The following is a 19,324-nucleotide window of genomic DNA, read 5'->3' as shown; positions in this document are numbered from 1 at the left end:
CGCGGTGCATGAGTCGCGCCTTCATGCAATTATGACACGAGTCAGAATGGCACGGTGAATGGGTCACACCTTGTATAATTGTATCCGCACTTCTCGGCTTTGAAGCGTTTCCTCTCGGCTATAAATACCCCTCTCCCCCGTAAACTTTCACACAGCAACCTCTCAACCGAATACATCAAACAATAATCCTCTCAACCGCTAAATATCACCCGACAATCCTCTTATCTTTGATACAGAAGTTCGTTCGATCTTTGATTCAGAAGTTCGTTCGATCTTTGATTCAGAAGTTCGTTCGATCTTTGATTCAGAAGTTCGTTCGATCTTTGATTCAGAAGTTCGTTCGATCTTTGATTCAGAAGTTCGTTCGATCTTTCGTTGTAAGGTAATTTTTTATAATACTTTTTATAATTATATATGATTATTTGAAAAAATGTTGTACTAATTGCTTTCAATTAATTTTTGTGGTTGTAAAATTAGAAAGTGGGAGCATACATCGAAATATTTTTGCCGATATGATAATAATATAAAATTATATTATTTAAATTATTTACGTTTATATGTAAAAATTTTGTTGCGTTATATTTAATTCATATATTATTTATTTAATTAGGCTTGTTTCAGGTTTTTTTTTTTTGCATATATAAGATTGTCTCACTTTCAAACTCTAAGAATGACGCGAATTTCAACTATTGTTTATTATGATGGAGAAAATTGGGAAGATGAAACTGGCGTTGTTTTCGTATCAAATCATTATGTTAAAATATCCTTCGAGAGAAACATAACTCTTGATGAGCTGATAATGAAGATTTCAAGGAAGGTTTATGTTGAAAGTACTAAAAAATGTCGTCGCTTCAGTACAGATTTCCAACATCATTGTTTCCGTTAACTTATACAACATTCGAACTATCGAACAATGATGATGTTAAAATGATGGTTGATTCTCAAAATCATTATTCAGACGCCGATACGAAGATGTATGCAAAGTTTGTTGAAGTGCGTGCTATTCGGGGTCTGTCATTAAGCTCCCACTATAGGCTGACTGAACAAGCTGATGAAGTTGACAGCCGACTATAGTAATGTGTAATGATTTTAATGCAATAATGGGAAATCCACATCATGGTGCTGTCACATTAACTTCAATGGGGAGACATTCATCAGCAACTCCTTACGATCTGTACCAAGATGAGTCCATGAACAATCCATATGGCAACATCGCATCTAGTTCAAGGGGAAGACATTCATCTGCCAATTTCTTTGACCTTAATATGGAGATGCCCTCGACGCAACAATCTATGCAATTTCCATTTGACACGATTACTTCAAGCTCCAGGAGGAGGCATTCTACTGCGAGCTTTTTCGATCTCAATGTCGATATGTCTTCTAGTTCAAGGGAAATGCATGGAAGTAGTAGGTTCTTGGACCTAAATGTGGAGAGCATGGAGGAACCATCATCTCCACCAAAAGAACCGCTTCGTGAGCAAGGTGCGGATGGTGTTGAGACTGGACTATTCATTCACCCAGAATCACCACAATTTAACTCCGATGATGATGATGAAGTTCCTACAAATATGGCACAAACTGAACCTCCAACACACATGTATGAAGCTGACTATGGTGTAATGTACGGGGCAGAATTTACGGATATACCTAATCTCGGTGACTATGGATTTTACTCATTTGCAAATAACGGTGAGTTATCTTTAGGCATGGAGTTTTCAAGCAAAGAAGAAGCGATGATGGTTATAAAAAATTACAATATCCGTAATTATGTTCTAGAGTCGACCGCTCTACGACAGAAAAGTATGTATGCCACTGTGTCCGGCGTGAAAATGGATGCAATTGGATGGTTCGTGTATCGAAGAGGAAGAGGAAAAACAATAAATGAGAACTAACGGTATACAACAGTCCTCACACATGTTGTGCTGGAGGGATCAACCAATATCATCCCAACTTGGACTCTGAAGTGATCTGCCAAGTCATCATGCCCATGGTAAAAGCAAGCTCCTATATAGCTATTGTTGTGTTGATTTCAGCTATATAATCGTAGTATGTGTATTCCGTTTCATACAAAAAAAACTTGGAAGGCAAAGCATAATGCTATTAAAAAACTTCACGGCGAATGGGATGCATCTTACAACAAACTTCCAAGTTGGTTTAGGGTGGTGCGGATGTTGAATCTTCGGACAATTGTGGATTTCGAAACCTGGCATGCGTACCATGATGATCAAGTTCTTCGCGATCGATGCAAATTCTACTGGGTTTTTTGGACTTACCCACAGTGCATTAATGTTGTCAAATACTGCAAGCATGTGGTCCAGATCAACGAGATTTTATTGTATGAAAAATACAAACAAGTTTTACTATTGACAGTTGTCATAGATTTCAAATCAGGTTTGGTTCTATCCTACAATGACCTTTTATATCTAGTTATGTGACCGAATCTAGCCTCGACTAAATACGACCAGACACGGGTCGTATCGCTAACTTAAGGTTCCGGATAAAAGGATCTAATATACGGTCACTCTCCTAAAAATATTAATAATTACAAAATTTAATTTATAAACTAATAATCATGCATTAAATAAATAAATTATTACTAATAATTTAAATTAAATTAAAATGTAAAAATGTTATCATATCAGTAAAATGTCGAGATATATGATTTCCATCCAAACGAAGAAGACCGCTTTCCATTTTATAACTGTAAAAAATTAATTAAAAAAATTATTAAAAAAATTAAATAATTAAATAAAATACTAACAAAATATTAAATATAATAAAATATACCTTAAAGAGCTATGAGAGAATTTAAGAGTATTTGAGAGAAGTTGAGAGGATTTGGATTTGGTGTGATGTAAATGATTGAGAATGGAGGTATTTATAGGGATGGGGGTGTGCATGGGGGAGGGGGCTGGATTTAAGGTGAAGGCACGGCGGCCCATACACCGCGCCATTCTGTAGCGTGTTAAACTGTCAGGAAGGTGCGACCCATGCATCTCGCCATACCCCTACGTGATAGAAGGCGTGACCCATACGTCGTACCTTACGCATGTCGTCATGTCAGCATAAGGTACAGTGCATGGGTCACACCTTACCCCACGTGACATCACATCAGCGTAATACGCGATGCATGAGCCACATCTTTTTATAAAAGATGTTAGATTGAAAAATAAAGATAAAAAAATGTAAAATAAAAAGAGAACGAGTGATTTATTGGAAAAATCACCTATTTCCACTCCGCTGTTTTCAAAATTTATTTTCTTGAATCCTGTACTATTTTTCTTTTGTCATTTACTCCAATTTTGTTTTTCGTTAAAAAAACTGCAGCATAATCAGAAAATTTATTTTTTTCCAAAAAATATAGAAAAAACATAAATAAGCAAAAACTAGGAAATATCAAAAAGTTCTTTTAAATGTCATGATAATTAAGATTTTATTTTTTTCAAAAACATTTATTTTAAAGAGAAAATAACCTCAGTGACCAAAAATCTCATATAATATACGATTTTAACCAACTTTTTCCGGATTTGCCAAAATGACCAACAAAATCGCAATGCGATCGCTAATTCGCAACGCGATCTCCACTATCGCAAATCAATTTCCAGATTCGCAACGCGATTATGACTATCGCAATGCGATTTTCCAATTTCGCGTTGCGATTTTCCCAATTCGCAATGCGAATAAGTAAATCGCAACGCGAATTGGGAAAATCGCAATGCGACACTGACTATCGCAACGCGATAATACAAAATCGTAACGCGATACTGACTTTCGCAACGCGATACTTACTTTCGCAACGAGATACTGACTTTCGCAACGAGATAATACATAATCGCAATGCGATTTTCAAAGTGCCATTAGTATCGCAACGCGTATTTTATTTTCAAATTCCAAACACGAATATTAATATATTGGAACACTGAACCGTCCACAGTATATCCCGTAATCGCAACTCATAACCTAAAACATAAAATCACAACTCAGTCCCATCTCCATCTCTCACTCTCTCACCCATCTCCGACGAAATCCGTCCCCATCTCCGGCGAAATCCGTCTATCTCCATCTCTCAGAGCCACCCTCACAATAAGAAATGGAAAATCAACCACCGAGGGTTAGTTTTTTTAATTATTTTCTTTTTGAAATTTTTGCATTATTATTAGGTTTTTCATATTGAAATTGATGATAAGTTTACTGGTAATTTCAATAATAGATTAACCATTTCACTTAGATTGCTTATTAAATCAACCGAGAATCACAACGCAAAATGAAAATCGCAACGACAAAATCGCAACGCGGTTTTATTCTCTCGTTGCGATAGTCAAATTCGCGTTGCGATTGTTATTTTCGTGTTGCGATTTTCATTTTCAGAAACTATTCTTCTTCTGCAAATTGAAACTTGAATGAATTGTATTACTTCAACCAAAAAAACAAAGACAAATAAAATTCACAGTGTTGCAAATTTAAGTTGAAGAATAAACTACTACTCTTTGTTTATTATTGTTTTTGGTATATCTTCACAGTGTAGTTTTTGGTATATCTAACTTAGTATGTTTATTTTGTAGAACTTTTATTCGGCTCAATTGACTTTAAGAAATAAAGTCAGCTGGCCAAAACAATTGCGTCGAAGCTTTCACCTGCACAAAGAAAAAATGTTTGAGGATACTTGCTTCGGGCCATGGCTGAAAGTACAACATCCCGGTGGAGATGCGATGTTCACACACCTGTTTCTTCAAACCATGACTAGCGATCTACCAGATACTATACAACGTCGTGATGAAGAGATATAGTTTGATTTCCATCGGCGATACGTGTTTGGGGGGAGGAGTTTGCTTAATCACCGGTCTACGCTTCGGACACGATGATTTAGGTCGGTACACTAGACACATACCCTCCCATCATGGTTATCCGGGTTTTTCCTGAGCTGGAGAGGCCGAATCTACACGTGGAAGACCTGACGAGATTATTGAATAAGAAAGATGGTTTTACTCGGATGGATGACGTCGATGTTGTCAGAGTATGCCTTATAATACTTTTGCATGCCGGCTTTTTAGGCAGAGAGGCCAGACAACCTATCCGAATGATCTAATCAAATTGGTAGAAGACCTAAATGCGTGGAACCTGTTTCCGTGGGGCTCTTATTATGGAAAGCTACATGGAATAAGTTATCGTCTGCCTTGGATGATCGAAAAAGTTTGCATGGCGATGGTTCCAAATACACTTTGACAAGCTTTATTTGGGCCTTTAAGGTAAGAATTTTATATAATGTTTCCAAAATTATAAGTAATATTTAACAATTACTAATGTTTGTTATTATATTATTTGTAGATTTGGATATTTGAGGCCTTTCCCGCCATGAAGACATATGCAATAAAAACTTCAAATGATATTCCCAGGGATATTTCCTGGAAGAGGAAACGAACCTTGCAATGGGAAGATTTACTACGGTATACGACAATAAATAATGTAAGTTAACATAAATACTACCATATGTTTATAACAAGTTATTACTAGTACACGTTTAACTTTGTTTGAGCTTTTATATTATTAGGAGGCCAACACTCCATTACAGAGGCTGACACCCACGGAAGCTGAGCTTGCCACTGATTGGTGGCAAGCTAGTAAGCGTTTTTTTGATGGCACGGATGATGAGCAGCCTCCACTTCAGGAGCCATCACCTCACCCAGAGCTATCACCTCACCCAGAGCCATCACCTGATCGACCCGACTATACACCTCCACAACGACAGCCATCACCTATTCTGTCACATCATCGAGCCTCTTCTCCACCATCACCGCAAGATAGGCGACCGGCAAAGATGCCACGACGTTTATCTCCCTGTTCTCCACCTCCACCTCCACGGGATGAGTTAGGGGAGTTACGTGATGAGGTCAATGCCTTGCGTGAGGAGGTCGGTACTTTACGCAAAGACGATGGTGCATGGCGTGTTGAGGTGTCTACTTTACGCGGTGAGGTAGCCGCTCTACGTGAGATGGTAGCATCGTTGCAGAATGAGGTTCATACTCTACGCAACGAGGTAAGTTTAAGATTTTTCATATTTAACTTGATGATAAATTTACTCGTAATTTCACTTAGATTAACCATTTCACTTAGATTGCTTAATAAATTCATTATGTTGCTGCCAATACTGCTAAACTGTTTTTGTTAGTATTTGTTTTCGGTTTTGTTTTTGTCTTTTGGTTGAAGTAATGCAATCCATTCAAGTTTCAATTTGCAGAAGAAGAATAGTTTACTTTCGCAACACGAAAATGACTATCGCAACGCGGAAATGGCTATCGCAATGCGAAATGAAAATCGCAACGACAAAATCGCAATGCGAAATGAAAATCACAACGACAAAATCGTAACGCGAAATGAAAATCGCAATGCGATTTGTGTTTTGCGTTGCGATTTTCATTTTGCATTGCGATTTTGTCGTTGCGATTTTCATTTCGTATTGCGATTTTCATTTCGCGTTGCGATAGCCATTTCCGCGTTGCGATAGTCATTTTCGCGTTGCGAAAGTAAGTTTCGTGTTGCGAAAGTAAACTATTCTTCTTCTGGAATGTTTATATATGTTGTCCTTTTAAATGTTTATATAAGTGCTTACTTCTGGAATGTTATCTGATGCATTTTGTGAACTATGATAGAATAATGATTTGGGTGAATACAATGCAAGTTTGAAACATATTTGTCTTTGTTTAATATCATGTTGTTTATTTATTGATTTATGTATTAATTTTTTTTTAGCGGCCCGATAAGGTGGATGCTTTACGTCAGGTTTTCCTTGCACGATGGAGTTCACGCATCAGACGGCGTGCACGTGCTATTACATCTCCTTTCACCCCAATGGTGCGAAGACTCCGCAAGAAGAAGCCCGACTCACCTGCCATCCCTCAAGAGTCCCCTATCATCCCTCAAGAGTCCCCCCCACCGTTCAAGAGGCCACTGTCATCGTTGAAGAGGTCACTCCCACCATTCCAGAGCCCGATTCACATGGGGTAATATATCGAATTATTGAGAAACCCCCACCGTTGCCGGACATGATGGATGAGAGTTGACTCTCGTATGAGTTACCTGCTAGTACCCTTCCGGTATCTGAAGTGGAGAGGAGACAACTACCAGAAACAATTCTGGATAATACCCTTTGGGCTAAGACCGCAGTTGATTTTTATCTACATGAGCGGAGCCAAGGGTGTTTCACTGACATAAGCAAACTCAACGATGAGATGTATTTGTTGCTTAATCGGTCTTGGTGGGGTGTGTTATTAGGGGTTGAAGACAGTGGCTATTTCGATGGGGAGGTAAGTCTTATATTTGTCTTATATATGATTTTGATTAATTTTTTTAAAAATTAATGTAATTCACTAATATATGTATTTTTTGTAAAACAACATATCGATGCGTGGGTGTCACGTCTTCTAATAATAAGGAAGCTTAGGAAAAATAAAAAAAAATCGCGATATACAATAATACCGGCGGCTTTTCACGTAGTTCACTTGAAGAATCAACGAGATTAATCATTTTCGTTGGGCATTGGACAAGTTAAACTTTATCCTGCATGGTGGGAGGTCGATAAGGTTAGTGTTTATTTTTTAAATTTTTTAAAGGTGTTCATAAATAAGTGCGCAAATAAATAAATTATTACTTATGATTGCAGGTGTTTATCCCTGTTTTGGAACGTCGTCATTGGCTTCTCGTCCAACTTCAGCTCCCATCCCTGAAGATAATAGTATATGACAGCATGATAAATTACATATCACTGTCTGATTTGAGAGATATTATCAATGGATGGAGCTCTCATTTGGCTAAATTCTTGGATGGGATTAATTATTGGACTCATTCTGGACACAAGAAGCCAAAGAAGTTCAATGTCACAGTTGTCAGAGACGAGACCGCGCCACAACAATCGCCGGGAGCCAGAGGGGATTGTGGTCCTCTCGTATGCATGTGCTTGGCGCGTTTGACGATGGGAAGCACAGAGTTTCTACCTCCCACCGATAGAGATAGAGCTGCAGTAGGCTTGTGGTTTCAGTATTATATGGCTAGAGCGATATATTCGAGACGCTGCCTACCTGCATCCGCGTTATGAAAGTATCCATTGTTAATTGGTAAGTCAATGCAAGTTTGTTAACATATATACTCCTTTTGGTTTGAAAATGTTTGGTTAAGTACCTAGAATTCAATAATTTGTTGTTTGTAGGTTTTAGATGTGTATGAAGTCTTGTTTGAGCAAATGTTTGGTTTCTGCAGGTTAATCCTTAAGTGAGCTACGTGAAATGGATGTACGGGTGCAAAAGTTGATTCATTGATTCAATAATTGATGAGGAAATAAGAATTATTATTATTTTTTGATTGTTTAATTGATTTGTAAAAAATGATTTGTAAATATTGATTTGTTTAATTGATGTGTACATAATTCTTATTTGTGCTTGTTTAATTGATTGAAATATAATAATTGATTTGTTGATTTTCAATCTGCATTATGTTGAAGGCAAAACAGACTATTGCAACACGAAACTGACTATCGCAACGAGAGAATCGCAATGCGAAATGAAAATCGCAATGCGAAATAAAAATCGCAATGCGAAATGAAAAGCGCAATGCGAAAAGAAAATCGCAATGCGAAATGAAAATCGCAATGCGAAATGAAAAGCGCAACGATAAAATCGCAATGCGATTTTCATTTCGCATTGCGATTTTCTCGTTGCGATAGCCATTTTCGCGTTGCGATAGCCATTTTCGCGTTGCGATAGTCATTTTCGCGTTGCGATTTTCCCGTTGCGATAGTCAAATGAATGTCTAATAAGTGATAACAACTGAACAGATCATAGCAATGTTCAAACTCAAGTTACTAATACATGCCTAACTGAAAATGTTAAAAGTGCACACATAAAATACACATAATACAACGTTTGCATTTAAAAATCACCTAAGTTAACAGTCCCAAAAGGTGAAGCCGGTTGTGATTGGGATTTTGAAGATGATTGCGATTTTGATTACCTTTTGCTTGACACCATATGAGCTTTAGATTTTGATGAGGATCTATATTTTGGTAGAGGAAAAGATGTTTGTGATGGCACTGGTGAACCACATGTCAACCTTGTATGACCACTTTCCTTGCACCGACTACATGTCGATCTCTTATTCTCTTCACCCTTAGACGGTATACGATCGTGACTTTTTGGTCGATCAGGTAGCCTTCTGTCCATGGCTGGTGGCAAAACTGTTTATAAGTCATCTGGTATATCCCACTCAGAAGGATGTTGCGAAACTAAAACATGTTGCGAATTTTGAAAATCGCATTACGATTCTGTATTATCTCGTTGCGATAGTCATAATCTCGTTGCGAAAGTCAGAATCGCGTTGCGATTTTGTATTATCGCATTACGATAATCATAATCGTCTTGCGAATCTGAAAACTGATTTACGATAATAGAGATCGCGTTGCGAATTAACGATCGCATTACGATTTTGTTGGTCATTTTGACAAATCCAAAAAAAATTAATTAAAATCGTATATATTATATGAGATTTTTGGTCACTGAGGTTATTTTCTCTATTTTAAAATCTTACTTTCTTAAATAGTGAAATTAATCTGAGAAAAGATATGGGCTATAAACTGAATTACAACTAATAAGACAACGCCAATTTTCAATTTGCATTTGATTTGATCCACCCCACCATTTACCCGAAAGTAGAAATAGGAGGATGCAAGTCACGTTTCAACATCATCAAGGTTCAACAATTGGTCTTATATAGTCTCACCAAGACGCTGATTATTCATCAGTGATAATAATGGAGTTCAGCTTCATTATCCATCTTCCAGGAAAAACATAAATAAATCCAAGTCCAATGGCAAGACAAGAAATGGTGAATAAGTTTTTTAGGCACCCAACACGGACCCTGAGTTCTTCCTGCACTCAGCCAACATGTCCATGTAGAACTGACACTTGCTGATTTCGTTTCCATAGCTGGTCAGGCACTACAAGTAACACAATAATACAAGAACATCAGTATATCATTATCGCTGGACTCTCGAATATAATTTTAAAACTTGGTGAATCAAGCACCCGTGGCATTAGTGTAAAACTCTAAAACTCAAGTAAATGATATTAGGCCAGCCAACAAAACAAACCTGGAATGCCTTGGTGTGGATGCAAAACTTATAAACATTTTTAGCAAACTACAAAACTATCAAGTATTCAGATATCAGAGAGTGACATTCACATACGTCTTGGAATGCCTTGGTGTGGATGCTGCATGCATCGGAGGCAGAAAAACTATTGGTGGCGGCTGCTGGTGCGGGGGCAGCTGCAGCCTCAGAAACAACAGTTTCATGTTGAATAGTACGAGGACCCATCACAGCATCCACAGCCCTGTGAGCCACAGCACTTCCAGTTCCAAAAGCCATACCTGTAACATGGAGATAAAGATGAAAAAATTAAGGAATATCAGGCAAGGAATCATCACAAACCAACCAGAGACATAAATAATAAATAAACCATCTCAGAAGGATATCTATTCACATACCCTGAGCTATGGTTGAGCCTATTCCTCCGAGCATGGATCCACCTCCACTCTGAGCAGGAGCTGGGGGAGGAGCATGATGAGCTGCAACAATAAGAACTAAATGAAATTAAACATGGCAGCCAATTAAAGAGATAACTACTACCAACTGCTTATCTAAAGGGAGAAAAAAACAATGCTAATAAACCGATATAACCCTAATCAAAATATAAAAACCCAAATCACCTGGTTGAGGTGGTGGGCTGCGAGCAGGAGCTGGGCGAGGGGCAGGGCGAGAAGCAGACCTTCCTGTAAAACAATAAGAACAAATAAAACACCCCAGAAATTGAAATGACAAAGCTTCTCTAAATTTCAAACATCGAAATGTTTCAAGAACAAGTGAAAATATAACAACTAAAAGACAAGAACAAAGAAAGAAATTCTTCGAATAAACAAATTAAAGCAAAACCTAGAATAAAACTAATCACACAAAATAAATTTTAATCGAAGAACAATCAGATTAAATTAGATGTGGGTTATACATAACTAAACAAAAAGAAAACGAAGTACAGGACGCAATTAATAAATTTGGGAATTGATAGATCTGAAACGAAAGGAATGAGATTAGATGAGAAAAACTAACCAGAGCTACGGCGAGGCATGTTGGATATAGGCTAATCGATGAAGAGGCGACTAATCTCAAGGAAATTTCTGGAATTAGGGTTTTGAGGCTTAGAGTCCCAATAAAAATGAAACTCCACAATCATCGGAAATGCCTATTTATAAATCTGAGACATAAAGATTGTGAACGGTGGTGTTTGGTTTTTTATCGAATACGTGGCAGACAATGATTGGATATGTTAATTATTAATTACTAGTAAATAGTAATTACCACTAATTAATACGTAAAAACAATAATATCTAATTAATTAATTAATTAAATTCTCCAGATATGCTTCCTTGCCAAGTAAACACAATATATTTAACAAAAAAAATTGAGGGGCAAAAAAGCAATTTGATTCCTCCAAAACCCTAGGGCTCATAACAAATTTCTTCAGATCTTTAATCTTTTTCATCCATCGATTAATCATTGAATTTCAATGGCTGAAGAAGCAGTATCAACGCAGCCGCAATCATCGGTGGCTCCATTGGGATCTTCCGTTATACCGATAGTGAACAAGCTACAGGACATCTTCGCTCAGCTTGGTAGCCAGTCCACCATAGAGTTGCCGCAGGTGGCGGTGGTTGGAAGCCAGAGTAGTGGTAAGTCCAGCGTGCTTGAGTCTCTCGTTGGCCGCGATTTCCTGCCTCGAGGTTCTGATATCTGCACGCGCCGTCCGCTAGTCCTTCAGCTCCTCCAGACCAAGCGTAAGCCTGATGGTTCTGAGGAGGAGTATGGCGAGTTTCTTCACTTGCCTGGAAAACGCTTCTATGACTTCTCGGAGATTCGAAGGGAGATTCAGGTTCTATACTGCTTGCTTTTTGTGTTTGAGAATTATGTAGTTAGGCATTTTTATTCATCGATTAGAAAAACTGTTAGGCGTTTGTGAATTTTCCCTTGCTGACTTATTGCTTAAGCACGATGAACATTATTAGATAAATTTTAAAGCGCGAAAGATATTTGTTATATAAACGTGACACAATTAAGAGACAGAAGCATCTGGGGCAATAAGTTGTGATGGGGAAATTGTGAGCTTACAAAAAGGAGTAATTAGAGCTTCTAGGCCTTACAGTGAGCAGAAAATAGCCCCTTAATTTGTGCGCTCTTCCCTAATGATCTTAGCTAGATTTCTTGTCTATCCCATAGGCTCTTGAAAAACCTCTACCCTGTTTTTGTTTGCACGCTATGATTTGTTTTATGAGATCTAGAAAGAATGTTTACAATTTGTGGTGATGAGGTTCTTCTTTTTAAGTATTAGAAAAAAAAAATGTCCTTCAGCTAAATAAGATCTCATCTGATTGCAGGCTGAGACAGATAGGGAGGCTGGAGGAAACAAAGGTGTCTCAGACAAGCAGATTCGACTTAAGATTTTCTCACCAAATGTTCTTGATATCACTCTTGTGGATTTGCCTGGAATCACAAAAGTTCCTGTAGGCGACCAACCCTCTGACATTGAAGCTCGAATTAGAACCATGATCTTGTCGTACATAAACAGCCAAGCTGTGTGATTCTGGCTGTTACTCCAGCAAATTCAGATTAGCAAACTCGGATGCTCTCAACTTGCAGGAAATGCTGATCCTGATGGTACTTCTACTAGTAAAACCCATTTCTGCTTGAGCTCCTATTGTTGTTCATTTAATTAAATAACTTTGATATTTTCTCTGGCAGGTTGTAGAACCATTGGAGTTATTACAAAGGTGCACCTTTTAACATGATAATCTCATTTCAAATTATAGCATTGCCTATACACAAGTTATTTTAAATATCTGACTAGTTTTGGCTTATTTGCAATTTTGCATATGAATCAGTTGGATATAATGGACAGAGGTACTGATGCTCGTAACTTGCTGCTTGGAAAAGTGATTCCCCTTCGACTTGGTTACATAGGTGTTGTGTGCCGTAGTCAAGAGGTAAGAGTGTAACCTAACATAATTAAGATATATTGGTATTCTCGTTCTCATTTTAAGCAAATAATTACTGAATACCTGTTAATGGGATGATGTATCGTTTTAGGGTTATTTTTCTTAAATAATTTGCTGTAGTCACTATTTCGAGATGCTTTAGTGGCATTTTGGTCTTTCTTCATGATGGTCCTATTAGACATAAAGTAATCTTTTCATGCTATTTTATGTGGTGAGATTGTCCTGCCCATTTGCACTTCCTTCCATCTGTTTTGCATGGTTATAAATGATCATAGCTTTCTTCTTGTTGACTTCTTTTTTAATGGTCAGCCATATTTTAGCAATTAGACGTATGATGTATGCAAAAGAACTGATATATGATGGGTCCTACTGCATGAAAAAACCCTTTTTTACCTCCAAAATATCAATAAAAATGAATTAGTGGTTAGCAAATATCATTGTTTTATTCTAGAAGACTTCATTTTTTCATTTGTGAATCATATACTGCTTATCAGGTAGCTTATTTTCCTATTGTGCTAATAGTTTCATTGCATATCTAAACAGGATATTTTAATGAACCGGAGTATCAAGGATGCCATTTTTGCTGAGGAAAAGTTCTTCCGAAGTCGTCCAGTATGAATGCACAACCTTTAGCAATGTTCATGGTTTGATACAGTTTCCATTGTCAATTTCCTTATTTCTTTTTGCTATAGGTTTATAATGGTCTTGTCGATCGCTGGTGTGACTCAGCTTGCAAAGAAGTTGAACCAGGTAAAATATTGGAACATAAAGTTTCTGAAACTTTATGGAGTATAAATCTCAGTTTTGAATGTCCATGTTTTGTTAGTGCTTGTGTGTTCTATAACTATTATTATCCTATAATCCTCTTTCTTCGTGCTAGGCATTTGGTGGAAACCAGTGGTAAATTTTCATGTCTACTCTATCTAGATTGTAGAATTTAGAGTTATTCTTGAGGCTGTCATATCTGGAGCATTCCTACTTTCCTATGTTCTTTGTCCTGAATCAAGCACCTTGATGCTTATGCTAGATGGGGATTTTTTTTTTTGCAATTCTAGTTCAGCCTTGTGACCCAGTTGTGTATGACTAGAGACGTATAACTTGGATAGGAGGAATGTCTCTATTTCTTTTATATCATTGTTGAATCTTTTATGCTGCTCCATTGTAGATTTTAGTACAACATATCAAGATAATACTTCCTGGACTGAAATCACGCATTAGTTCTGCATTGGTGTCTCTGGCAAAGGAGCATGCAAGCTATGGAGAAATCACAGAATCAAAGGCATGCATCATTATTTTTCTACCACAAAACTGGGTTGAGAAAAGTATCTGAAATGATTTTCTCATGACGATTATGATATTAAAATCTGTAGGCTGGTCAGGGAGCTCTTCTTCTGATATTCTTTCAAAGTACTGTGAAGGTAAATGGTTGTTTGGCTGTCAAATTTTATTATTAATATTCTTAAACACTTATGGTATACATTCTAGTATATTTGCATGATGCCATAAATCAACGCTTTGTTGAAACAGCTTTCTCATCAATGGTAGAGGGGAAAATGAAGAAATGTCTACATCTGAGCTGTCTGGTGGAGCAAGGATTCACTATATTTTCCAATCAATCTTTGTCAAGAGCTTGGAGGTGTGTAGACTGAGATTTGTTCCTTGATATTTTCATGCTTTTCACTCTTAAGAGTTCGTAGTTAGCTGGATTTGTTTTCTGTTCAATGTTAGAGGTTCGTTCTGTTTTTATACATCTCATTATCTGTAGGGTGTTCTTCACGTTATAGTACAATAGTTGGTCCTTAACTACTATTTACATCATTGTACAATATCATTGGTCATTAATTACTATATTATGTAATTAATGTTTCTGTGGGCTCTTTGATGTGACATTTCACTCGGTAATTACATGCTCTTTTCAGAGACAGTATTTAAAAATTTTGACAACCTTACAAAAATAAATGGTTATGGATTTCTTGATATAGATAAACTGAAATTCTCACCTTCCCTCTTTTCTGGTAGTAAAACAAAACCTTCATACCTTTTACGTATCGATGATGCTTCATTTAGAGCACAAACATCAGCAAGAGTCGCACATTACAACTCTAGAAATGTGATAGATAGACATGCTCTATACAGTTTCTTTTTATGTACATAGTTCTTGTGGTGCTGATTTTGAGTTTTTGTTTTACAGGAGGTTGATCCTTGTGAACACTTGAGTGATGATGACATTCGAACTGCCATTCAGAATGCAACTGGTCCTCGATGTGCACTATTTGTGCCAGAAGTAGGTTCAAGTGGCTTCTAATTTAATTGGTTAATCTATTTTTTTTAATAAAAACCTTGATACTTTTTTTCAAGGTATTACTTTGAATTACTTTATATTTAGCCTAGTGTTATAATTCAACCTTTATGTGTAGGTCCCATTTGAAGTTCTTGTTCGAAGGCAGATAGCACGTCTACTAGATCCAAGCCTTCAATGTGCCAGGTTCATATATGATGAGTTAATAAAGGTGATTTTTTCTTCCAGTCTGTCTTTGTAGTTTAAAATCTCTATCATTGGCAATCTAAGTTTTCTAATAGAATTGTTCTCTTTCCAGATAAGTCATTGCTGTATGGTGAATGAACTGCAGCGGTTTCCTGTTCTGAGAAAGCATATGGACCAAGTGATTGGGAATTTTCTTCGAGACGGCCTTGAGCCATCTGAGACAATGATAGGTCATATTATTGAAATGGAGGTATGCCTGTGCTATTGGAAATTTTATATTATTTTATGTTTTGATTCCTAATTCTATTACAAAATATAAACTTTGTACCGTGGATGTGCAAAACATTTATGTGCCATTTTTGACCTATGCCATTTTTTATCAGATGGATTACATTAATACTTCACACCCGAATTTATTGGTGGAAGCAAGGCCGTAGATCTTGCCAATCAGCAGATCAGGAATTCCAGGGTTGCTTTGCCTATATCTAGATCAAAGGTAGATCTATACCGCTAGACTTAGTCATTTCTCTGGTACTTCTGCTACTATTAATATTTTCTCTTGATTTCATTCTTTTCTGTTTCTTGATTTAATCAGGATGGATTAGAGACGGATAAAGCACCTAATTCTGAGAGAAGTGTTAAATCTCGGGCCATTATTGCTAGACAAGTTAATGGAATTGTGGCTGATCAGGCATGAGAATTGTGTTTCTGTTGCCCTATATATGCTTCCCTTCCCTGCCATTCCTTTTTCTTTTCCAATTTTTTTCTTCTCCATCCATCAGTTATTGATGATAAATAACCTGCAACATTTTACTCTGTTTGAGTGCAGGGAGTCCGTCCTGTTGCGGATGTTGAAAAGGTTCCTTACACTGGTACCGCTTTTAGGCCGTCATTTTGAATTCTTATATGATATTCTGATGTCTATTTGTGATTGTTGTCTAACAAGAAGGCCAAGATTGATGGTTTTCCCCTGCCTCCTTTTCTTTTGTCTAGGGGATTTTGATCAGAATTTTTGGGTTTTGATATCACGCACCATGTTTGATGTAATTATCAAGAAGCGTAACAGTAAATGTTTATTATATGTGGGGTTTACCAGGTACAAGTGGTTCAACTTGGGGTATTCATCAATATTTGGTGGCAGTGATAACCGTTCATCAGTGAAAGAGAGCTCAACAAACAAGCAACACAGTGAACCTGTTCATGACACGGAGCAGGCTTTGTCCATGATCCATTTGAGAGAGGTGCATAAACATCAGATAATCCTGCAAGGTTCCAGTACTAAATTAAAAATATATGCGTATTCATTTTTGACAAGTTTTTTTTTCTTTCAGCCCCCATCTGTCTTGAGGCCTACAGAAGACCGTTCAGAAATTGAAGCTATTGAAATTACCATCACCAAATTGCTCTTAAGATCATACTACGACATTGTTAGGAAGAATATAGAGGACTCTGTGCCTAAAGCAATTATGCACTTCTTGGTAAGTTTTAAACCAAGTTGGATTTCTAATTAAGTTCCCTTTTGCCTTTTTCTGTTTTATATATGTTCACATCATGGGTCTTGAAATTTTGAAAAACATTGTAGTGCTCTAGTTAGGAAATTGTAGATCTTTCATGGCAAATTAATTTCCTTTTTCACCTTACATAAGTCTATGAACTATGTGGAATGACCTAACCAATATTTGGTGCCTGTTCAATTTCCACTCCACTATTTTATGGAGAGAATCTACATCGCGAACATCAACAAGGTTCTTCCCTTTTTGTGGGCTGTGATGTGATTAGTTCTGGTAGAACAGGCGTACATTTCATGATTGCATGATTGTTGTATCCCGTTTTACTTGTACATTTAGAACATGGATCTTCCGGTCAGAAAGTTTAATCAAGATATAAGAGGTTATGTTTGCCTTGTATATTTCATTTATTGAAATTTGAAACCGTTGCAAGTCTTGTAAGTACAAGCCTTGTATTCCTAGTTCTTACCAATAGTTTGTGGTCCATATTGCTTCGTTAAGCGGCAACAATATATATGAATATTGATATGTTTGTTGATAATGTCTATATCCAGGTAAACCATACAAAACGAGAACTTCACAATGTCTTCATCAAAAAGCTTTACAGGTGATGCATAACTCTGCTAATTGGCTTGATTTAAATTATTTGTAGTTTTTTACTATTGCATTGTTTGACTGGAGCATTCTGTACGTTTTTATGATCCACAAACAGAGAGAACCTGTTTGAAGAAATGTTACAGGAACCTGATGAGATTGCTTCCAAGAGAAAACGTACTCGAGAAACACTACGAGTTCTTCAACAGGCTTTCAGGGTTCGTTCTCTTTACTGCATATCATCATATCATAATCTATACTCATCTGTTTGTCAAAAGAAATTGGAACGCGTCTTTTTCCCATTCTACATTCATGTCAATATGTCATCAATTACCTGATGTATTCGCTTAATTTCAACGTCAAGTGCATGCAGAAATGTTCTGTTTTGTTTTTAAACTTTTTTTTTTTTTAAATTACTTTTGGATAGACATTGGACGAATTGCCATTGGAAGCTGAAACAGTTGAGAGGGGAGGATACAGTTTGGCTTCTGATCCGACAGGCCTGCCAAAGATCCATGGACTACCGACATCATCAATTTATTCCACTAGTGGTTCAAATGACTCCTATATGGCTTCTCCTAAAAACCCAAAGTCTCGAAAGTCATCTCACTCCGGTGAACTATCGACGCACTCATACGGTAATACCGATTCAAATGGAAATGGGCGTAGCTACATGTCGGGCCCCTATCCGACCGTTGATTTGTAAGACGAATGAATATATAGGCGTGCATTTTGGTTCAAGTTTCATCAAATCTGGAGGCATTATATTCGTTTGATTGCTCAGCCTAGTTTCTCCCTAAGTCTTTGGAATCCCTCCGACCGAAGTCGGTGATTCGTTATGTTGGTTTTATTGTCTATCATTATGTCTGCAAGTCAGCCATCATTATCTAGCGTTATAATTATAGTTCCAGAAAGAACAATGGGTGTGAGAACCCTTTTTTATTTATTTATTTTTTATGATGGGGGGTTTCAGAAACAGTAGTTTTTACCTCTTAACTATTCTTTCTGCATTCCTTTGTTTTTATTTTTCCTATATAGTTGTTGACGTGAGCAAGGAGTAACTATCAAACACTACTTACTGAATTCATAATCATTTACTTATGAAATTAGTATGAATTTTTTGGGGTAAATGAAGTTGGTGTGATTACACTGATAACTCATTTTAGAATAAAACAAACAAAATAAAATACTAATTATTAAACTTTATTCTACTCTGAATATTAATCTGGTTGAGTGAGAAAGATGCTAGTTGGCTAAATTTACAAGTACTATTTTATCATTTAATTTTACTTAAATTTTTTAATCGGTATAAGTTTTTGAAATTTTAGTTGAGTTGATTTAAATATGTTCATTTAGTTTTCTATTTAAATTTAAATATAATTATTTACGATTATAGTATTGAATGTTTTTCTAATTTAAATGAATCTTTCTAATCTTGCATAATATATATAATATGTATGTGTGCGTGTATTCACATTTTTTTGTGCAAGTATGATTTGTAATATTATTTAATAAATTAAATATTATTTAAAATTAGATAATATATTTATAATTTTATTTTTTAATATATTTTGAGGTTGATGATAGTATAAAGGGAAAGAAATTGATGAGTAGAAAATTTATAATAATTATTTAGAGAATTAAATTG

General features: G+C 36.6%; 1 protein-coding gene and 1 pseudogene across 1 annotated transcript; one reads left to right on the top strand and one right to left on the bottom strand.

Annotated features, from left to right (window-relative positions):
* Positions 1 to 9,720: 9,720 nt before the first annotated feature.
* Positions 9,721 to 11,261, bottom strand: LOC120210566 (uncharacterized protein C6C3.02c-like). The gene is made up of 5 exons (XM_039209269.1): positions 11,150 to 11,261; positions 10,753 to 10,815; positions 10,531 to 10,611; positions 10,232 to 10,413; positions 9,721 to 9,982 (listed from the first exon to the last, which is right to left on the bottom strand). The coding sequence occupies exons 1-5, from the start codon at positions 11,166 to 11,168 to the stop codon at positions 9,884 to 9,886; spliced, it is 444 nt and encodes a 147-aa protein (XP_039065200.1). The 5' UTR covers positions 11,169 to 11,261; the 3' UTR covers positions 9,721 to 9,883.
* A 256-nt stretch (positions 11,262 to 11,517) lies between these two features.
* LOC120210564 lies at positions 11,518 to 18,484 on the top strand (annotated as a pseudogene).
* Positions 18,485 to 19,324: the final 840 nt, after the last annotated feature.

The sequence above is a fragment of the Hibiscus syriacus genome, unplaced genomic scaffold, assembly GCF_006381635.1.
Source record: "Hibiscus syriacus cultivar Baekdansim isolate YM2019G1 unplaced genomic scaffold, ASM638163v2 tig00109925_pilon, whole genome shotgun sequence".
In the NCBI taxonomy this organism is placed as follows: Eukaryota; Viridiplantae; Streptophyta; class Magnoliopsida; order Malvales; family Malvaceae; genus Hibiscus; species Hibiscus syriacus.
This window is presented reverse-complemented; position numbering and strand designations above follow the sequence as displayed.